Source organism: Coregonus lavaretus (assembly GCF_964263955.1).
Source record: "Coregonus lavaretus genome assembly, chromosome: 37".
In the NCBI taxonomy this organism is placed as follows: domain Eukaryota; kingdom Metazoa; phylum Chordata; class Actinopteri; order Salmoniformes; family Salmonidae; genus Coregonus; species Coregonus lavaretus.
The window spans coordinates 26,087,212-26,108,196 of NC_140024.1; the positions used below are offsets into that span (position 1 = coordinate 26,087,212).

At 47.9% G+C, this 20,985-nt stretch overlaps 3 protein-coding genes across 4 annotated transcripts in view; 1 reads left to right on the forward strand and 2 right to left on the reverse strand.

The window, feature by feature from the left end:
* LOC311111647 (gamma-tubulin complex component 4) overlaps positions 1-6,144 on the forward strand; it is an 18,760-nt gene extending 12,616 nt beyond the window's left edge. For both annotated transcript variants that reach the window (XM_084154428.1, XM_084154427.1), the window contains exons 16-18: positions 106-222; positions 2,202-2,341; positions 5,762-6,144. In XM_084154428.1, coding sequence (XP_084010554.1) covers positions 106-222; positions 2,202-2,341; positions 5,762-5,768 — 264 coding nt within the window. In that variant the 3' untranslated portion in view covers positions 5,769-6,144. The remainder of the gene's footprint in view (positions 1-105; positions 223-2,201; positions 2,342-5,761) is intronic.
* LOC311111392 (uncharacterized protein) overlaps positions 1-20,985 on the reverse strand; it is a gene marked incomplete at both ends in the record, with an annotated part of 153,995 nt that overhangs the window by 83,916 nt on the left and 49,094 nt on the right.
* LOC311111646 (TP53-binding protein 1-like) overlaps positions 6,141-20,985 on the reverse strand; it is a 27,457-nt gene continuing 12,612 nt past the window's right edge. Inside the window, exons 16-29 of the mRNA XM_084154426.1 lie at positions 20,225-20,329; positions 17,953-18,310; positions 17,057-17,125; positions 16,443-16,595; positions 15,987-16,210; positions 15,044-15,214; positions 13,195-13,586; positions 11,748-12,395; positions 10,557-10,748; positions 8,926-9,114; positions 8,103-8,197; positions 7,565-7,761; positions 6,883-7,019; positions 6,141-6,606 (exon numbers count right to left, since the gene is read on the reverse strand). Of these exons, the coding sequence (XP_084010552.1) occupies positions 6,410-6,606; positions 6,883-7,019; positions 7,565-7,761; positions 8,103-8,197; positions 8,926-9,114; positions 10,557-10,748; positions 11,748-12,395; positions 13,195-13,586; positions 15,044-15,214; positions 15,987-16,210; positions 16,443-16,595; positions 17,057-17,125; positions 17,953-18,310; positions 20,225-20,329 (3,127 nt within the window). The 3' untranslated portion in view covers positions 6,141-6,409. The remainder of the gene's footprint in view (positions 6,607-6,882; positions 7,020-7,564; positions 7,762-8,102; positions 8,198-8,925; positions 9,115-10,556; positions 10,749-11,747; positions 12,396-13,194; positions 13,587-15,043; positions 15,215-15,986; positions 16,211-16,442; positions 16,596-17,056; positions 17,126-17,952; positions 18,311-20,224; positions 20,330-20,985) is intronic.

Here is a 20,985-nt window from a genome sequence, read left to right on the forward strand (position 1 = left end):
AACAACAACACTGATATCAAATTAGGATTCAGCCATGAGTGACCACTTAGCCATAGTTGGCCATTCATTTTTGAATTTCGTCCACTGTCTTCTCTCCCACCCCAGGTGTTCCACTGTCTGAATGAGATCCTGGAGCTGTGTCATAACTTCTGCTCATTGGTCAGCCAGAACGTGGCTCCGCTGGATGAGAGAGGAACAGCCCAACTGGACATCTTGGTCAAGGTGAGGCTCTGTCTGCTAACAATAGCCTTTAAAAAACCCATTGGCACGCATATACAGTGAGGGGAAAAAAGTATATGATCCCCTGCTGATTTTGTACGTTTGCCCACTGACAAAGAAATTATCAGTCTATAATTTGAATGGTAGGTTTATTTGAACAGTGAGAGACAGAATACAACAACAAAATCCAGAAAAATGCATGTCAAAAATGTTATAAATTGATTTGCATTTTAATGAGGGAAATAAGTATTTGACCCCCTCTCAATCAGAAAGATTTCTGGCTCCCAGGTGTCTTTTATACAGGTAACGAGCTGAGATTAGGAGCACACTCTTAAAGGGAGTGCTCCTAATCTCAGCTTGTTACCTGTATAAAAGACACCTGTCCACAGAAGCAATCAATCAATCAGATGCCAAACTCTCCACCATGGCCAAGACCAAAGAGCTCTCCAAGGATGTCAGGGACAAGATTGTATACCTACACAAGGCTGGAATGGGCTACAAGACCATCGCCAAGCATCTTGGTGAGAAGGTGACAACAGTTGGTGTGATTATTCGCAAATGGAAGAAACACAAAATAACTGTCAATCTCCCTCGGCCTGGGGCTCTATGCAAGATCTCACCTCGTGGAGTTGCAATGATCATGAGAACGGTGAGGAATCAGCCCAGAACTACACGGGAGGATCTTGTCAATTATCTCAAGGCAGCTGGGACCATAGTCACCAAGAAAACAATTGGTAACACACTACGCCGTGAAGGACTGAAATCCTGCAGCGCCCGCAAGGTCCCCCTGCTCAAGAAAGCACATATACAGGCCCGTCTGAAGTTTGCCAATGAACATCTGAATGATTCAGAGGAGAACTGGGTGAAAGTGTTGTGGTCAGATGAGACCAAAATGGAGCTCTTTGGCATCAACTCAACTCGCTGTGTTTGGAGGAGGAGGAATGCTGCCTATGACCCCAAGAACACTATCCCCACCGTCAAACATGGAGGTGTAAACATGATGCTTTGGCGGTGTTTTTCTGCTAAGGGGACAGGACAACTTCACTGCATCAAAGGGACGATGGACGGGGCCATGTACCGTCAAATCTTGGGTGAGAACCTCCTTCCCTCAGCTAGGGCATTGTAAATGGGTCGTGGATGGGTATTCCAGCATGACAATGACCCAAAACACATGGCCAAGGCAACAAAGGAGTGGCTCAAGAAGAAGCACATTAAGGTCCTGGAGTGGCCTAGCCAGTCTCCAGACCTTAATCCCATAGAAAATCTGTGGAGGGAGCTGAAGGTTCGAGTTGCCAAACGTCAGGCTCGAAACATGAATGACTTGGAGAAGATCTGCAAAGAGGAGTGGGACAAAATCCCTCCTGAGATGTGTGCAAACCTGGTAGCCAACTACAAGAAACATCTGACCTCTGTGATTGCCAACAAGGGTTTTGCCACCAAGTACTAAGTCATCAGAGGGATCAAATACTTATCTCCCTAATTTAGAACATTTTTGACATGCGTCTTTCTGGATTTTTTTGTTGTTATTCTGTCTCTCACTGTTCAAATAAACCTACCATTCAAATTATAGACTGATCATGTCTTTGTCAGTGGGCAAACGTACAAAATCAGCAGGGGATCAAATACTTTTTTCCCTCACTGTATATATACAGTACCAGTCAAAAGTTTGGACACACCTACTCATTCCAGGGTTTTTCTTTATTTTTACGTTGTAGAATAATAGTGAATCAAATATAAAATATATTTTGATTTGTTTAACAGTTTTTGGTTACAACATGATTCCATATGTGTTATTTCATAGTTTTGATGTCTTTGATTATTCTACCATGTAGAAACAGTAAAAATAAAGAAAAACCCTGGAATGAGTAGGTGTGTCCAAACTTTTGACCGGTACTGTGTATATATAATATATAGTAATTGCTTGTTTAGTCTTTGGTGCTAAATGGCCAATGCAAACTGAAGTACATCATCTGTAATTTCAGGGTTTCAGTCGTCAGTCCTTCCTGCTCTTCAAGATCCTGTCCAGTGTCAGAAACCACCAGATCAACTCTGACCTGGCTCAGCTGCTACTCAGGCTGGACTACAACAAGTACTACACCCAGTCAGGAGGCACCCTGGGCAGGTAGGGACCCATTACACTACACCCTGGGGAGGTAGGGACCCATCACACTACACCCTGGGCAGGTAGGGACCCATTACACTACACCCTGGGGAGGTAGGGACCCATTACACTACATCCTGGGCAGGTAGGAACCCATTACACTACACCCTGGGGAGGTAGGGACCCATTACACTACACCCTGGGGAGGTAGGGACCCATTACACTACACCCTGGGGAGGTAGGGACCCATTACACTACATCCTGGGCAGGTAGGAACCCATTACACTACACCCTGGGGAGGTAGGGACCCATTACACTACACCCTGGGGAGGTAGGGACCCATTACACTACACCCTGGGGAGGTAGGGACCCATTACACTACACCCTGGGGAGGTAGGAACCCATTACACTACACCCTGGGCAGGTAGGGACCCATTACACTACACCCTGGGGAGGTAGGAACCCATTACACTACACCCTGGGCAGGTAGGGACCCATTACACTACACCCTGGGGAGGTAGGAACCCATTACACTACATCCTGGGCAGGTAGGGACCCATTACACTACACCCTGGGGAGGTAGGGACCCATTACACTACACCCTGGGCAGGTAGGGACCCATTACACTACACCCTGGGGAGGTAGGGACCCATTACACTACACCCTGGGGAGGTAGGGACCCATTACACTACACCCTGGGGAGGTAGGAACCCATTACACTACACCCTGGGCAGGTAGGGACCCATTACACTACACCCTGGGGAGGTAGGAACCCATTACACTACACCCTGGGCAGGTAGGGACCCATTACACTACACCCTGGGGAGGTAGGAACCCATTACACTACATCCTGGGCAGGTAGGGACCCATTACACTACACCCTGGGGAGGTAGGGACCCATTACACTACATCCTGGGCAGGTAGGAACCCATTACACTACACCCTGGGGAGGTAGGGACCCATTACACTACACCCTGGGCAGGTAGGGACCCATTACACTACACCCTGGGCAGGTAGGAACCTATTACACTACACCCTGGGCAGGTAGGAACCCATTACACTACACCCTGGGCAGGTAGGAACCCATTACACTACACCCTGGGCAGGTAGGAACCCATTACACTACACCCTGGGTAGGTAGGAACCCATTACACTACACCCTGGGCAGGTAGGAACCCATTACACTACACCCTGGGCAGGTAGGAACCCATCACACTACACCCTGGGTAGGTAGGAACCCATTACACTACACCCTGGGCAGGTAGGAACCCATTACACTACACCCTGGGCAGGTAGGAACCCATTACACTACACCCTGGGTAGGTAGGAACCCATTACACTACACCCTGGGCAGGTAGGAACCCATTACACTACACCCTGGGCAGGTAGGAACCCATCACACTACACCCTGGGCAGGTAGGAACCCATCAAACTACACCCTGGACAGGTAGGAACCCATTACACTACACCCTGGGCAGGTAGGAACCCATTACACTACATCCTGGGCAGGTAGGAACCGGACACTACATCCTGGGCAGGTAGGAACCCAATTACACTACACCCTGGGGAGGTAGGAACCCATTACACTACCCTGGGCAGGTAGGAACCCATTACACTACACCCTGGGCAGGTAGGAACCCATTACACTACACCCTGGGCAGGTAGGAACCGGACACTACATCCTGGGCAGGTAGGAACCCATTACACTACACCCTGGGCAGGTAGGAACCCATTACACTACACCCTGGGCAGGTAGGAACCCATTACACTACACCCTGGACAGGTAGGGACCCATTACACTACACCCTGGACAGGTATTAACCCATTACACTACACCCTGGACAGGTAGGAACCCATTACACTACACCCTGGGCAGGTAGGAACCCATTACACTACACCCTGGGCAGATAGGAACCCATTACACTACACCCTGGGCAGGTAGGAACCCATTACACTACACCCTGGACAGGTAGGAACCCATTACACTACACCCTGGACAGGTAGGAACCCATTACACTACACCCTGGGCAGGTAGGAACCCATTACACTACACCCTGGGCAGGTAGGAACCCATTACACTACACCCTGGGCAGGTAGGAACCCATTACACTACACCCTGGGGAGGTAGGAACCCATTACACTACACCCTGGGCAGGTAGGAACCCATTACACTACACCCTGGGGAGGTAGGAACCCATTACACTACACCCTGGGCAGGTAGGAACCCATTACACTACACCCTGGGCAGGTAGGAACCCATTACACTACACCCTGGGCAGGTAGGAACCCATTACACTACACCCTGGGCAGGTAGGAACCCATTACACTACACCCTGGGCAGGTAGGAACCCATTACACTACACCCTGGGCAGGTAGGAACCCATTCCACTACACCCTGGGCAGGTAGGAACCCATTCCACTACACCCTGGGCAGGTAGGAACCCATTCCACTACACCCTGGGCAGGTAGGAACCCATTCCACTACACCCTGGGCAGGTAGGAACCCATTACACTACACCCTGGGCAGGTAGGAACCCATTCCACTACACCCTGGGCAGGTAGGAACCCATTACACTACACCCTGGGCAGGTAGGAACCCATTCCACTACACCCTGGGCAGGTAGGAACCCATTACACTACACCCTGGACAGGTAGGAACCCATTACACTACACCCTGGGCAGGTAGGAACCCATTACACTACACCCTGGACAGGTAGGAACCCATTACACTACACCCTGGGGAGGTAGGAACCCATTACACTACACCCTGGGGAGGTAGGAACCCATTACACTACACCCTGGGGAGGTAGGAACCCATTACACTACACCCTGGGCAGGTAGGAACCCATTCCACTACACCCTGGGCAGGTAGGAACCCATTACACTACACCCTGGACAGGTAGGAACCCATTACACTACACCCTGGGCAGGTAGGAACCCATTACACTACACCCTGGACAGGTAGGAACCCATTACACTACACCCTGGGCAGGTAGGAACCCATTACACTACACCCTGGACAGGTAGGAACCCATTACACTACACCCTGGACAGGTAGGAACCCATTACACTACACCCTGGGGAGGTAGGAACCCATTACACTACACCCTGGGCAGGTAGGAACCCAATATTCCACTATACCCAGTCAGAGGGCACTGTGGCCTGGTAAGAAGCCTGATTGAAATGTTGCTGCACTAAATACCTGAGAGCATTGTGTTATTTTCTTCACAACACTACATACCCTGCAAAAGAGGCTTTCAGGTTGAGGTGCACCCCTCAACACTCCGGTTGAAGTTTCCCCTATGCTGATCTAGGATCAGCTTCCCCTCCCTCAATCCTAACCTTAACCAATAGTGGGCAAATGCAGAACTGACCGAAGATCAGCGTCTAAGGGGAACTTCACCCTACACACCCCTCAACACTGATACCTGTCTTTTGCAGTTTCTGATTGGGAGAGAAAATGGAGGATTTCCAGATGAGATCTTGAGCCACAAGCATTCCAGACCATTTATCTTCAAGTCAGATGAAGGACTTGAAGATCAGTATGTTGTTGCATAACCCCATTGTGTCCCGAAATGTCTTTGATACTCTCGTTTCAATTAATATTCCATATTGTCCTGTGCTTGTATGGTTCCTCTAGCCTGGTCCCAGATCTGTTTGCGTTGTATGATCATGTAGGAGTTGGCTATACAGCACAAACAGATTTGAGAACCGGTTGTTTCCATCTGTTACTTACCCTACCGTATCCTATTGTATAAATTGTAAATACTGTATCATTGTGTGTGCCTTTTCATGAAGAAACAGACTAATAAACAATAATTAAAATGAAATTATCCGTTTATTATTCCATAAAAACAGACAGGTTAAAACTATATACAGTAGCGGAAGCATGCAATAGAACTGATACAATACATTTAACATGGTTGAAGGTGTGTCTGTGTAGGTACAAGTTGCTCCTAAGCACTGACACAGGGTCAGATATCATCCCTCATAATGGTTATGATTGAGCATTGGGAAACTGATCCCAGATCTGAGGTTAAGGGCATCTTCTACCTACAACAAACCTTTGTGTGCGACTGGAGGCTCGGATTAGGATGAGGGTGGGGATGTGTAGTCATGACGATATTGGGGGTTGCTATGGTATCCCAGGCGCTCCCCACAGATCAGACTGTGGATTAGCCACTCTGGCGACACCATGGGTACTTCCTGTGATGTCACACTCTTCAGAACCAATGGCGGACAGGTGCGGTCTGTGACCACCACGTCAAACTTGCCCCCAGGAATGTCTGTTGACGCAAACGGAAGACACGTTATGAAAGCAGACATCCAGAACATGCATTTGTCTCTACTCAAGGCTTTTACAGAGGGGGATGTAGAACAGAAACTGGGCTGGAGAACAGAAAGTGGAAAAGGTGGATTGAACCCGTGACCTTCAGGGCTAATAAGTGTTAGGGGTGTTGCCATACAGGCACACCAAAATGTTTTTGTTTATTTTCAAGCACAGTGCTAGGTCATGATTAGTAAGGGACAGGCGAGCATGTATTGTACTGTGCTATACGTACCAGAGCTGTCCTTGTCTGCTTGGTGCTGTCTCACAGAGGAAGCTCCACTCATCGTCAGCAGCTCAGACCACAGCTCCACCGGCTTCTCAAATACCAACAGGACCCGCAGGGCCTTGAACGGGCTGCAGCGCGGATGCCTGATCAAAATAAACAAAAACGCAATGCATTCCCCTCAGCACATCGACCATATTAATACTTGAAGTGTTTTGTTCACTTTGAATGCATGACTCCTGAGGTGTTGAACTGTTTCACTCTATAGCCACCATGGTTATTTGTTTTAACCTGCTAGTCATCAAGGAACGTTTGAACGTCTTGAACAGATCTGGCCACATGTACTCTTAAATCTCCACCTGGTACAGCCAGAAGAGGACTGGCCACGCCTCAGAGCCTGGTTTCTTCCTAGGTTCCTGCCTTTCCAGGGAGTTTTTCCTAGCCACTGTGCTTGTGTATTGCTTGCTCTTTGGGGGTTTTAGGCTGGGTACCTGTAAAGCACTTTGTGACAACTGCTAAATGGGATTGATTGATAGGCTGTGGATGCCATTATAATAGTAGACTACCAATGTTTACATTTGTACCGCTTGAGAGTGCCGACTTAAAGTGCCTGCATTAATATTCCTGTGCATATGATAGTGACAGGAGTAGCCTGACATCATTTTCGGATAGAAGCAACTAGAATCCTCACCATTCCACTATGCGGTCGTCGGGGCCCACTCCGGCGGGCAGCAGGTAGTTCCTGTAGTTGAGCAGCTTGCCCTCCTTGCAACTGTCCCTCACCCAGATGTGAGACACACACGGCACACCACTGGCCACACACAGCAGGTACTTCCTGGTTCGGCTATGCTGGTCGGTGATCAGCAGGCTCTGATAGGCCGCCTTGCACTGCGGAGGGAGGGAATCACAAGAGAAGACACTTCAGGATGGGCAATATGACGTAGAAATGGAATATGTAGAACGAAAGCTAAACATTCCATTCTTTCAGTGGAGTAATTGAGGGAAAAACTGCTGAAATGGGACTTGAACCAGGGACCCTTTGTTTACAGAGCAAGTGCACTACCTCCAGTGACATACTGTATAGGTGCAGACCTCTTGGCAGAGGATGTAGTGCGCCTACATAAAGTAATGCCTCCCTACTGTAGCTTCTCTCCATATTCCAGGAGAACTGACATGGCTGTAGAAGTGTGCTCAGAAGTAATTATATCTCTATGGGTGTTCCATCTCACCTGTTCCTCGTTGAAGTCCTGGAGGATGAAGCCTCCTCCGGCCTCCAGCTGGGTCTCAGTGTAGCGTTTGTGATAGGGGGCCGTCTGCACATACTCTATTGGAGGGAAAGGACAACGTACAACGTGTTAACATAGACAGTCATAGAGCAAACACACACATGGAGAGATCTTTAGCTGTCATTTAGATAAGCAGAAAAGGATGTGTGTGTGTCAAATTAATTAAATACATTTCATTGAGGCTGCGCAGACCACTGTGGAAGACCTTTGCCTAAAACTAACCAGATCCCTGGGCAGAATTCTTACTTGAGATCCATGTACTCAGTTGAATTTTTCTAGCATGTTTCCCATTGACATCAATGAATGATTAACAACAAAGTCTCAAAGTTAGGATTCCGCCGATTATGATTCATCTGTCAAACTTTAATATTGGGATGAACAACAAATTAGAGACCCCCTGAACAACAAATTAGAGACCCCATAATAATTAAAATGTCAATGTGGGGCTCCCCCAAAAAGTCACAAGATTTCAATGTTGGGCACCCCCAAAAGACAATATATAATTTGAACACTGGAATGAACAATCCCTTTAAGGGGTGTTCCACTGTCTGGAACTACACAAGGGTTTGATCCAAAATCGACCCCTAGACCCTAGAGATCTGACTGGATTTGACAGGTGTATGCAGTTTGGTAATAGCTCCACTTTGCCCTTTGATAGGCGAGATGGAAGTTTCACCATATTGCTTATACCGATCAAATCCTCTCCGATCTCCACAAGGACGTAGGGTTTAGGGGTAGATTTGGGATTGGGCCATAGCCTTCTCACCCTCCTCGCCGTCGCTGATTGGCTGGTTGGTCTGGCGGTCGCTCTCTGACGATGCCGTCAGCATGAAGGCAAAGCCCAGGAAGAGAGATGCACTCTGGGGCAGCGGGCCGTGGGTCTCCAGCAGGGCACCATGGTCGCAGGGCAGGTCAGTGCCACTGCCTGAGGTGTTACACACACCAACCCGCTGACCTGTGGAGAGGGATGGATGGATGGACGGAGACAGACAGTCAGAGAGACACACATAAACAGAGAGAGAGAGAACGAGAGAGAGAAATAGACAGCAGAAATTAGAAACCATTAATGAAACAGTAGGAATTGTATATTTCAAGAGAGAAAAGGTCTATGAAGCGAAAGAGCTTTATAACAGACTGAGGAAGAACAGGAATACCACCGGTGCAGTAAAACGTGAGGTTCAGCCCTTCAAACAACTAAAGGAAAACAGGTGATCCGTGCGTGGTTCAAAGGGGTGAAAAGTTTATGGAAAGACACCCCTCTAAGCAAATAACAGTGGATACTATAAAAACACACCTTTACCTGTCTCCTTTACACACGTGGACCAACACCAAGTCTATTAGTAGTTATTCACATACCAACTCAGCCTAAGGTCTTCTGTCGCTCCGTTGGTAAAGCATGGCACTTGTAATGCCAGGATAGTGGGTTCGATTCCCAGGACCACCCGCACATAAAATGTATGCAGTATGCACGCATGACTAAATGGCATATAAATGTATTATTATTTTATCAGGAGAGGGTGGTGGTTGCAGTGTACCGTGGCGGTCAAAAATATATTTGTGGGTCTGAATACAAACTCACAGGCTTTCATATGACTGGTTATAGAATCTAGCACTACTAAGAGTACTCTTTACAGAAAATCATTTAAAATCCCAAACCTTTGTTTATTTAAAATGTTGGTGATTAAACAATCCCATTACATTGTCATTGCATGACAAACAAAGAGGTGTAATGGGTTCTCACTCAAAAAGATGTCGCATAAAGCTTACTTCATTACTCAATGTTTTTAATTATTTTCACTGCATCAGGGATAGCGTTACATTTTCATTGCATGCCCTGCCCTTATAGTTCAGATTACATTCAGAAAATAATTATGTTCAGAATTAAAATCATGCATTTAAAAAAGTACCAATACTGACTAAAACCAATTGTATTAATAAATAGTGCATTTAAAATGTATATTTGCAGCAGTCTAAAAATTCTGCACCCCACTGAGCCATATTATGTTAAATCAATATAGGTATGCATTCACTAACTGTAAGTCGCTCTGGATAAGAGCGTCTGCTAAATGACTAAAATGTAAATGTAAATTTCTAGAATGTATAAAATGCCTCCACCTATCCAAAGCATCACCAAGGGCTCTCAGTCCACTGTTCTGGGGTCAGGTCTGTAGGGCTAGCTCAGCGATCTATGCTCTGAGGTTGGGGTTGAGGTTTGGGCTGTGGCTTAGTGTTAAAAAGGCTGGGGCTGGGTTTGGGCATTTGAGGTTTTGGGTTGACATTTAGGTTCAACCTAAATGTTAGAGGTTACAGTTGAGAGTTTAGGCTTGGACACAGAGGTTAGGTTTAGGGTCAGCGTTAAGGTATGGTGTCAGGGTTAGGGTGACCAGGTCTCCGTACCGGCTCTGGGTCCTCCTCCCCCCCTGCGGCCTCGCTTAGCCGGGGTCCTCTCCCTGTCCCTGTCCTCAGAGCTGATCAGCTTCCTCTTCCCAGAGGGGCCGGGGGTGCGGGGGCTGTCCGAGCTGCGGTTGGGGGTCCCCTGGGCCCCCCCTGTGATCCCCCTGCGTCTCCTCTTCCCCTCCACCAGGTTATCTGTGGAAGACACCACCATAGAATGTATTCTATTAGATCTCTATTTCAAGCTGTGGGGGTGGGCACAGCAATGTCACAAGTCATCACACTTGACACTGAAATGACACTAACATTTAACCTCATTTCTGTTTGATGAATCACTAGTTGATCCTCCCTGTATGAAGGAATCACTGTTTTCACAGAGACTTGGGAGTCTTTATAAAGCTTTGTGAAAAGTAGAGATGACTCAACTCAAACTTAAGGGTAGTACTGTAATATATTTCCTTATTGGGCAGTGCTCACATTATACCCTTTTAACATTATCATGCCAACCCAACCCAACCCAGACTGTACTGTACTGTGCTAGGTCCAATCATTTATTTTCACATTGTCCTTTCCAGAACCGTTCCAACAACTATTGTGGTAGCATAATCAGGCCAGTACAGCTCGGCTCGGTGTGGAGAGGGTACATTTGTATTTATTTTTACCCCTTTTTCTCCCCAATTTCATGATATCCAATTGGTAGTTACAGTCTTGTCCCATCGCCGCAACTCCCCTACGGACTTGGGAGAGGCGAAGGTCGAGAGCCATGCGTCCTCCGAAACACAATCCTGCCAAGCCGCACTGCTTCTTGACACACTGCTCACTTAACCCGGAAGCCAGCCTCACCAATGTGTCGGAGGAAACACCGTACAATTGGCGACCGTGTCAGCATGCATGCGCCCGGCCCGCCACAGGAGTACCTAGAGTGCGATGGGACAAGGACATCCCAGCCGGCCAACCCTCCCCTAACCTGGACGACGCTGAGCCAATTGTGAGCCGACTCATGGGTCTCCCGGTCGTGGCCGGCTGCGACACAGCTCGGGATCGAACCCGGATCTGTAGTGACGCCTCAAGCACTGCAGTGCCTTAGACCGCTGCGCACTCGGGAGGCCGTGGAAAGGGTACTTGAGGTTCTTGCCAGGGCACGGCTATGTGGTTCTAACTCAGTCAGTCCTCAAAGCTTTGTGGTTGTCTTACCCAGGCTGATGTCGGAGGCCTTGGTCAGGGGCGTGGAGGGCTCGTAGGGCCCCAGGCCGTACTGTTCTCTCAGCCTGTTGCCTTGCTCCATGGTCAGGATGACGGAACTGCGGTTGTACCACTGCCTCTCTCCAGCTGTAGTGGCTGTAGTCTGGCCCTCCCTCTCTCCAGCTGTAGTGGCTGTAGTCTGGCCCTCCCTCTCTCCAGCTGTAGTGGCTGTAGTCTGGCCCTCCCTCTCTCCAGCTGTAGTGGCTGTAGTCTGGCCCTCCCTCTCTCCAGCTGTAGTGGCTGTAGTCTGGCCCTCCCTCTCTCCAGCTGTAGTGGCTGTAGTCTGGCCCTCCCTCTCTCCAGCTGTAGTGGCTGTAGTCTGGCCCTCCCTCTCTCCAGCTGTAGTGGCTGTAGTCTGGCCCTCCCTCTCTCCAGCTGTAGTGGCTGTAGTCTGGCCCTCCCTCTCTCCAGCTGTAGTGGCTGTAGTCTGGCCCTCCCTCTCTCCAGCTGTAGTGGCTGTAGTCTGGCCCTCCCTCTCTCCAGCTGTAGTGGCTGTAGTCTGGCCCTCCCTCTCTCCAGCTGTAGTGGCTGTAGTCTGGCCCTGCTTCTCCACACTGTAGAACAGCTCCTCGCCCTCCATCTTGTAGCCCTTCACTAGACCTGGAGAGACAAGGCAAAGAGAGAGAAGGGTTGAAAAACAGTCAAATTCACATAGAATCATATCAGCAACATGGAGAAAACCAATATAGTGAATTGAAGAGAGACTACAGCACACTGGTGATGTTAACGCTCCACTGAAGATCCATTACATTTGTAGAGAGTCAGGATCACTAATGTGTTGGAGCTTCTTTTCCATTTAAAGACAGAAATGGGAAAAGGGCCAACCACATGAAGAGAAAAGAGTTTCCAGTGACAGCCTGACTTCTTCTCAGCCATGGGGCTGTGTTGTGTCCCATTATTCTATCCTCTACTCCAAACCCATTCTAACCCCATTCTCTCTTCTCCTGTCTTCTCCTGTCCAGCATCCAGATTCTCCACACGTGTTTGCACACTCCCTGTCATGGGTTTAACCATGGGGGAAACTTCCTCCAGCCAATGCTTACACCAAACCAATCCATTGCTTTTAAATCCATGACAGGGATTGTTCAAGTGGAAACTTTGGGAGTGTAAACAATCTGTCCTCTCCCCTCCCCCTCTCATGCCGCGTTTATAACAACTGGGAACTCAGAACTGGGAACTCGGAAATCTCAGACTTCCGAGCTTTCAAAACAACTGGGAACTAGGAAGAAAATGAGCTCTGACTGGGAAAAAACGATTCGAACGGTCATCCAACTCGGAATTCCAACTCGGGACCTCGGGTCTCTTTCTAGAGCTCCGACTTTCCGACCTGAAGATCACTGACGTCATGATTTGACCTCATATTTTTCAGAGTTCTTAGTTGTTTTGAACACGGCATCACCTGTGCTGAAGTACTCGTCCTCCAGCAGTGCCGTGACCTCAGTGTCCAGGGGGATGGGGTCACACAGCAGGATGTCCTTGCCCGTGACCTCGCACTCATAGCTGTCATCGAAGAGCAGCCGGAAACGCCCCTCGCCCAGGTCCTTGGTGATGCGGCCCGAGTAGAAGTAGCCGTTGCTGGACCACTTGGCCACCACGCGAAGCCCCACGAAGCTGCTCCCAGCTGGACTGCCTTCATCTGGGGAGGTGGTGGTGAGGAGAGACGTGGAGGAGTGGCTGGGGACCGCAGGGCTGTCTGGGATGCGCGGGGTGGGACACAGGCGGGTGTAGGGCTCATCCTCAGAGGAGGACAGGGCTTGGCCGCGGGCATTGGCACGCGGGACGCCGGCACCCCTGGCAGAGTCAATAGGACAAAGAGCACCATCAACGTTTTGAACATTACAGACAGATATGTTTAGAAACATTATGTAAAGAATAGATCAGCATTACTTCTCCAGTGGAACAGACTAGTAATGTTCTATATACTGTACATTTCTACCAGTAGTGATTTAAAGTTTGGGTTCTTTATAGTAAATAAGAAACATACATGTTAGACAGGGACAGTTGTGTTGCATTGAGATGATTAGTGAAGTCAGGTAAAGGAGAAAGTTGTGTTGCATTGAGATGATTAGTGAAGACAGGAAAAGGAGAGAGTTGTGTTGCATTGAGATGATTAGTGAAGACAGGTAAAGGAGCCAGTTGTGTTGCATTGAGATGATTAGTGAAGACAGGTAAAGGAGACAGTTGTGTTGCATTGAGATGATTAGTGAAGGCAGGAAAAGGAGAATGTTAGCAGGGACAGTATGGGATTGGAGAGACAGTAACACTGGTTAGCAGGGCCAGTATGGGATTGGAGAGACAGTAACACTGGTTAGCAGGGCCAGTATGGGATTGGAGAGACAGTAACACTGGTTAGCAGGGACAGTATGGGATTGGAGAGACAGTAACACTGGTTAGCAGGGACAGTATGGGATTGGAGAGACAGTAACACTGGTTAGCAGGGACAGTATGGGATTGGAGAGACAGTAACACTGGTTAGCAGGGCCAGTATGGGATTGGAGAGACAGTAACACTGGTTAGCAGGGACAGTATGGGATTGGAGAGACAGTAACACTGGTTAGCAGGGACAGTATGGGATTGGAGAGACAGTAACACTGGTTAGCAGGGCCAGTATGGGATTGGAGAGACAGTAACACTGGTTAGCAGGGCCAGTATGGGATTGGAGAGACAGTAACACTGGTTAGCAGGGACAGTATGGGATTGGAGAGACAGTAACACTGGTTAGCAGGGCCAGTATGGGATTGGAGAGACAGTAACACTGGTTAGCAGGGCCAGTATGGGATTGGAGAGACAGTAACACTGGTTAGCAGGGACAGTATGGGATTGGAGAGACAGTAACACTGGTCTATAACAAATACCTGCGGTACTGCAGCTCTCTGTGAAGAGCAGGTTGGAGGATCCTTGTTCTAAAGCCATTTCTGTACTCTATGCTAAGGTTTCATTATATATCTCAGTGTCTGTCATCTCAGGTTTACTTGTTTTCAAAGTTTGGAAAAAACATACACGCACCTACACGTTTTAGAACGCTGAATGATGTCGGGAAGCAACCAACTCCCATGTGTCCATGTGTTGCACACCAGTTGAATCGCGTTGCATCACAATTTTGGGAAGGCACAATTGGCTACGTACGTGCTGGCGTGGATGTAGTTGTGTTTGAACATGCAGCTAATGTCTGCTTTTGATGATGTCACTAGGTGTTTCTGGACCTCTGACCCACTACAGCTCCAGTGGCGTCCCTAGACAGGGCTCACCTGGACAGAGGTGAGCGGGACGGAGGCCTGCCCCGCCTGGCTCTTCCGCGGGGCGTCAGTGGGGTGAAGGCCCGCGACCCATGAAGTCCTTGAACTCTCTCTCCCATGAACTCTGACCCCGCCACTTGACCCCTGTGGCCCCTCTGCTGCGGCCCACTACCCCTCCTGGGGCTGCAGACAGAGAGTAGAGGGACAGGGAAGGATGAATCATCCCATAAAAGCTGAACTAAGGTCAGTTTTATGTTTTTCCTCATGATGGTTAAGGTTAGGGTTGGGGGAGGGTTAGCTGATCCTAAATCTGTGCCCAGGCCAAGTCCTACCAAGAGAGGGACGGTCCACACAGCAGACAGGGGGCAGATGATGGACACCCATACTGTGGCCACATGGGTTGGTCCAGCTAGGGGAGCAGTTGTGGATAAGGCCTTACCATATGTGTTGATAGGGGGATCTTAGAATAACTTATCTGGGTGTTGGGTTGGGGGGTTGTGGATGTGGCGGAGGGGTAGTTAGACAGTGGACAAAGTCAAAGACTGACATTTGCATGCATACCTGTCAACACGTGAGAGTGGTTAAAAGCATAGACATAGAATGTCACTTCTAGTAATTCTATTTCTATGGTTAAGAGGGAACTTAAAGATACTGAACCCTTGTCTAGTATAGGAATGATTTAGTTTCTCCCATGTTTGTGTTGTTGACAGGTGTGCAAATGTGAGTGCGAAGACAACAGAGATTAAGACTAAGAAATAAGCACAGTAAATAGTGTCAGAGCATGGATATAAATCATGTTACAAAAGACTGAGGGCCACTCATTACAAGAAGGCAGAAGGCAGTCACTAGACGGAAATGTCGGAGGTCAATTCCATCAATTCAGATCAGGAAAGGAACTGCATGCATAAATGTTTTTATATAATAATCCAATTCAAACCCATGTCCATTACAGTACCTGGCAGACTTGGCCCCTCGGCTGGGCGGCATGATAAAGTCGGGGTCCCTCTGGGCAGGGCCCCTGACTGTGCTGGTGCCCCCGGAGCTGTGCTGCAGGCTGGAAGCCTTGGAGGACAGAGAGCTGACATCACCCAGGTCACCGGAGGTCATGGAGCTGCCGGTGCGACACGGAGAGATGTCGCTGTCCAACACACGGCTGTCCACCACCGGCTCCTCTGACTCCTGAGGAACAGAAAGAAGGGACACACATGCACGCATACACACACACCAAGAAGACACACACTCCAAGAAGACACACACACACACACACCGGGAAGACACACACACCGGGAAGACACACACACACACCGGGAAGACACATACACACACCGCAACAGTGAGGCGTAATCAATGACAAAAAGAACGAGTTGGAGAAAGTAAAGGTCTATGAGCTAAATGCCTTGCTTGGTCCCACCTCAGTGATCTTACGGTCCACCTCTCTCCCATCCTCGTAGTACACATCTGTGATGATGCGTGTGACCGTCGTCCGCACTTCCTGAATGGTCCGCACGTGTCTGCGATGGGCGGGGCCGGCGGCTGCCCTCGAGGGCGGGGTCTCTGGCTCGCCCTGTCACACAGAAGGGGGTGGAGTTAACCCTTGACCCTCAGCACGTGTTCTTTGCTTACACATATCAGGGGCTGTATGTATGAAGTATCTCAGAGCAGAAGTGCTGATCTAGGATCAGTTATGCCTCAGAGATCATAATGAATAAGATTACATAGGCAGGTTGAACCTGATCCTAGATCAGCACTCCTGAGACGTTTGATACATACGGCCCTTGATCTGCTACAAGGTCAATCCAGTTTTATATTCTGTCAAAGATCATTTCAGTTTACTTCCTGATTTTGATAAAACCATAAAATACAATAAGCAATTGTCAATTCATGAATTGAATTTCAAACATGATGCCAATCCTGATCTGCTAACCGTTAAGGTGTAGGGGCTAGCAGAAGGGACAATGGTTTGTTTCTGTTCCATTTTGACATTGTAAGAAGGACAGGAGGTGTGAGGTATCTAAGGACCCTTACGCTGGCTGTTGGAGACCTGGGGCCAGCCGCATCAAAACTGGTCTGCTGAGACGCCACTCTCTGACAGAGCTAGAGGGAGAGAGACGAGGAAGCATGAGGACATGAGACAAGCAACGTGGATGAAGAGAGAGAGAGAGAGAGAGAGAGAGAGAGAGAGAACATGAGGACATCAGACAAGCAAGGTGGATGAAGAGAGAGAGAGAGAGAGAGAGAGAGAGAGAGAAAACATGAGGATATGAGACAAGCAAGGTGGATGAAGACAGAGAGAGAGAGAGAGAGAGAGAGAACATGAGGATATGAGACAAGCAAGGTGGAGAGAGAGAGAGAGAGAGAGAGAGAGAGAGAGAGAGAACATGAGGACATCAGACAAGCAAGGTGGATGAAGAGAGAGAGAGAGAGAGAGAGAGAGAGAGAGAGAGAGAGAGAGAGAGAGAGAGAGAGAGAGAGAGAGAGAGAGAGAGAGAGAGAGAGAGAGAGAGAAAACATGAGGATATGAGACAAGCAAGGTGGATGAAGACAGAGACAGAGAGAGACGAGAACACATAAGGACATGAGACAAGCAACGTGGATGAAGACAGAGAGAGAGAGAGAGAGAGAGAGAACATGAGGATATGAGACAAGCAAGGTGGATGGAGAGAGAGAGAGAGAGAGAGAGAGGGAGAGAGAGAGAGAGAAAACATGAGGACATGAGACAAGCAAGGTGGATGAAGAGAGAGAGAGAGGGAGAGAGAAAACATGAGGACATGAGACAAGCAAGGTGGATGGAGAGAGAGAGAGGGGGGGGGGGGGGGGAATGGCGGTTAGGCTAGAAGAATAACGGACAGGAATCTCATCATCTCTTTCTATTCCCTTTAATATGATCAACCATATCATTGTAGCTACCCAGTGGCTCTTACCTTACTGGGTGAACTGGGAGAGATGGTGTTGTCAAAGCTTGTCTGCTGGGACACAGCCCTCTGTCTGATGGCAGCGGCTCTGGTGGGGGTGGATGGCTCCGGGGGCCCACACGACTCTCTCTCCCCAGCTGCGGTGCCTGTCTGTGGGGTAGGCACTGCTGGACGGCCTGGGGTGGATGGTTCAGCTGGAGGCGCTTTCTCTCTGAGCCCCAATGGCAACATACACTTCACTTCCTGGCGGGGGCTGGAGGGGGGCTCCGATTGGCTGTTGGGGAGGCTGATGCATCCAAGGGAAGGAGAGGAGATGGCGGGTCTTTGGGAGCTTGTCTGCTGTGAGGGTGAGCTGAACAGTTCCCCTCTGTGAAAGGTGAGAGAGACATTTCATATGTCAATGGCACAATCAATCACTTTCATTGTGTGGTGAGCGTTCAAGAGCCAAAATGGCAGCCGTGCATCACCCAGAGGGGCGCTACACATGGATGGGGTGAGTCCGTACACTATAAAGCCCTTTCAGGACTAATGAAAATACATGTATGCACATATAAATATACAGTGCCTTCAGAAAGTTTTCATATCTCTTGACTTATTCCACATTTTGTTGTGTTAACATAGGGTGGCGCACAATAGGCCCAGCGTCGTCCGGGTTAGGTTGGCTCATCACGCTCATTTAGGCTTGCCATAACAAAGGGGTTGAATACTTATTGACTCAAGATATTTCAGATTTTTATTTTTTATTAATTTGTTAAAATTCCAAAAGTCAGAATTCCCCTTTGACATTATAGGGTATTGTGTATAGGCCAGTGACAAAAAAATATCACTTTAATCAATTTTAAATTCAGGCTGTAACACACCAAAATGTGGAAAAAGTCAAGGGGTTTGAATACTTTCTGAAGGCACTTATATAAGGGCTGATATCATCCTTTGCCAAATGTTAATAAAGGTTTCAGTATTGTCTCTGTAGTCCTGTAATGGTAGGCCAGAGACAGAGAGCAGGTACAACTAGGGCTGTGGTGTGTGGTGTGGACACCTTGAAAATGACCTTGTTATAACACCCCGACAGGACAAAACCAGACAGAGCCTCCATCTCTCTGAGGGGGCATGAATGGTACCCAAAATAGCTATAAGAAGTAGGTCTCTCTCGCACGCACGCACATAACCTACTTCCAGAATTGTAAAGATATACCAGGACAGGTGGAGGGCTGTCAAGGTCAAATGGACACAATATATCCCTTGTTGATCTCAAACTGTCATACCGGAAAACTTCAATTAATAGCCCAGACGTTTATTTGCTTAAATCCCTGAACACAACAGGCTTCTATTAGAGACAGGCTTCTATTAGAGACAGGCTTCTATTTGAGCCAGACATCTTTTCCTTAATGCACACAGCTTTTGCTAATTTGCATAGTTAATTGTTTAATTCCAGCATTATAATATATTTTCTTCATTTCCTGCACTGATGTGTTATCATTTACACACTGTCAAATTGTTTGTCTTAGTATGCCTCTATATAAAAAATAAAAAAAAACATTTCCTTGACAATAATTGTTCTCCTCTTTGACTGTGCAATTTAGGCAATTCTTACTTTCGCCACTAGAGTGCGATCGGAAGATTTCTAGGGTTCTCAGCAGTTAGAAAATAGCTAGCAGTTTTTTACTGGTGATAAAAACAGATGACTGCCATCATTACTGAATTATTGAATGTAACAAATCAAACATTAAACCTCGTAAACAATTCATGGTAACAATTAATTTAGACCCAGCGTTTATTTCAAACAGGCGTTTATTTGCTGAAATGTGTGCCACTGCCGGCTTTTAAAAGGGACAAGCAGCTATTTGAGACTGTATTTCATTGACGTTTTACAGTACTTTAAAACAGAATGGATACTCTGAGGCCACTATAGACATTAGGCTTGTGTGGCTACTAGGCTCTCATTATGGCCAGCAGGGGGAGCTATTATACTGGGAATCAACAAACTATACTTCAGGTCGGCACCAAATGTTCAGAGACAAACGTTACAGTTTTCAAAGGTGCTTAAAATAACTATCCTTATCATCATCGTTATCAGAAATGACATGAGGTAAGTAAGCAGGGTCGTGTTCAGCAGGCATGCAGCGGAAGAGATCAGTGCGAAACTGGGAGGTAGCCTACAATCCAAATGTATCCACTAAGAAACGCTTGTTTTAGTTTTGCATTGCGCAACATTAAAAAAATGTTGTGCCACACTGTGACCTGATGAACACGACCCAGGTCAGAGGCCATACACGTTGTTTACCTGACAGGGGTTCCAGGGCCACTGGGATGGGCCTCGGCCTGGTCCTCCATTACCTGTCTGTGGGCCTCCCTCACCCTGCTGAACACAGAGGGGCTGGGCAGGGGGCTGGGGAGGGGGACACTGGTCAGACAACAAGCCAATAGTATGTCATCAAATTGCCTTGCAATGCAGTTGCTGTATTCTCCATTTCCCTTGGGGAAGAACGGAAATGTGTCTTTATACTTGAACCAAACCCCCCGACACACACACACACACGCACACGCACAGAGAGATCCCCTGAGCAGCCAGGGGATAAGTGCCTTGCTCGACAACGGCAGGTGACGGAATCTAGGATACTGACGCCAGCAACCCTCCAGCGAATTCATAACTACTTTTGTAACCCGAGTGTCAACTCAACTGTGCATGGTAAAAGGATGAGCTACTCACAAACACACCATGGAAACCAAATGACCTGACATAAAGTCAGGTAATACATGTATATGCAAATACATGCAAATGTCAGCCATTATCATTCACTTACGCATCTGATGGTTGTAACATACTGTATTAAGCATCTTTGTATCTATACAAATTATTATTCTATAATACTCTCAACAGGGTTCTTATTTGGGGTACAGAGTACAAATAGGCATCCCAGTATGAAAAAAGTATGAAAATGTATGCACTCACTACTGTAAGTCGCTCTGGATAAGAGCGTCTGCTAAATGACTAAAATATATTTTAAAAAAATATGAAGCTGAATCGTGATAATGAGTTGTAGG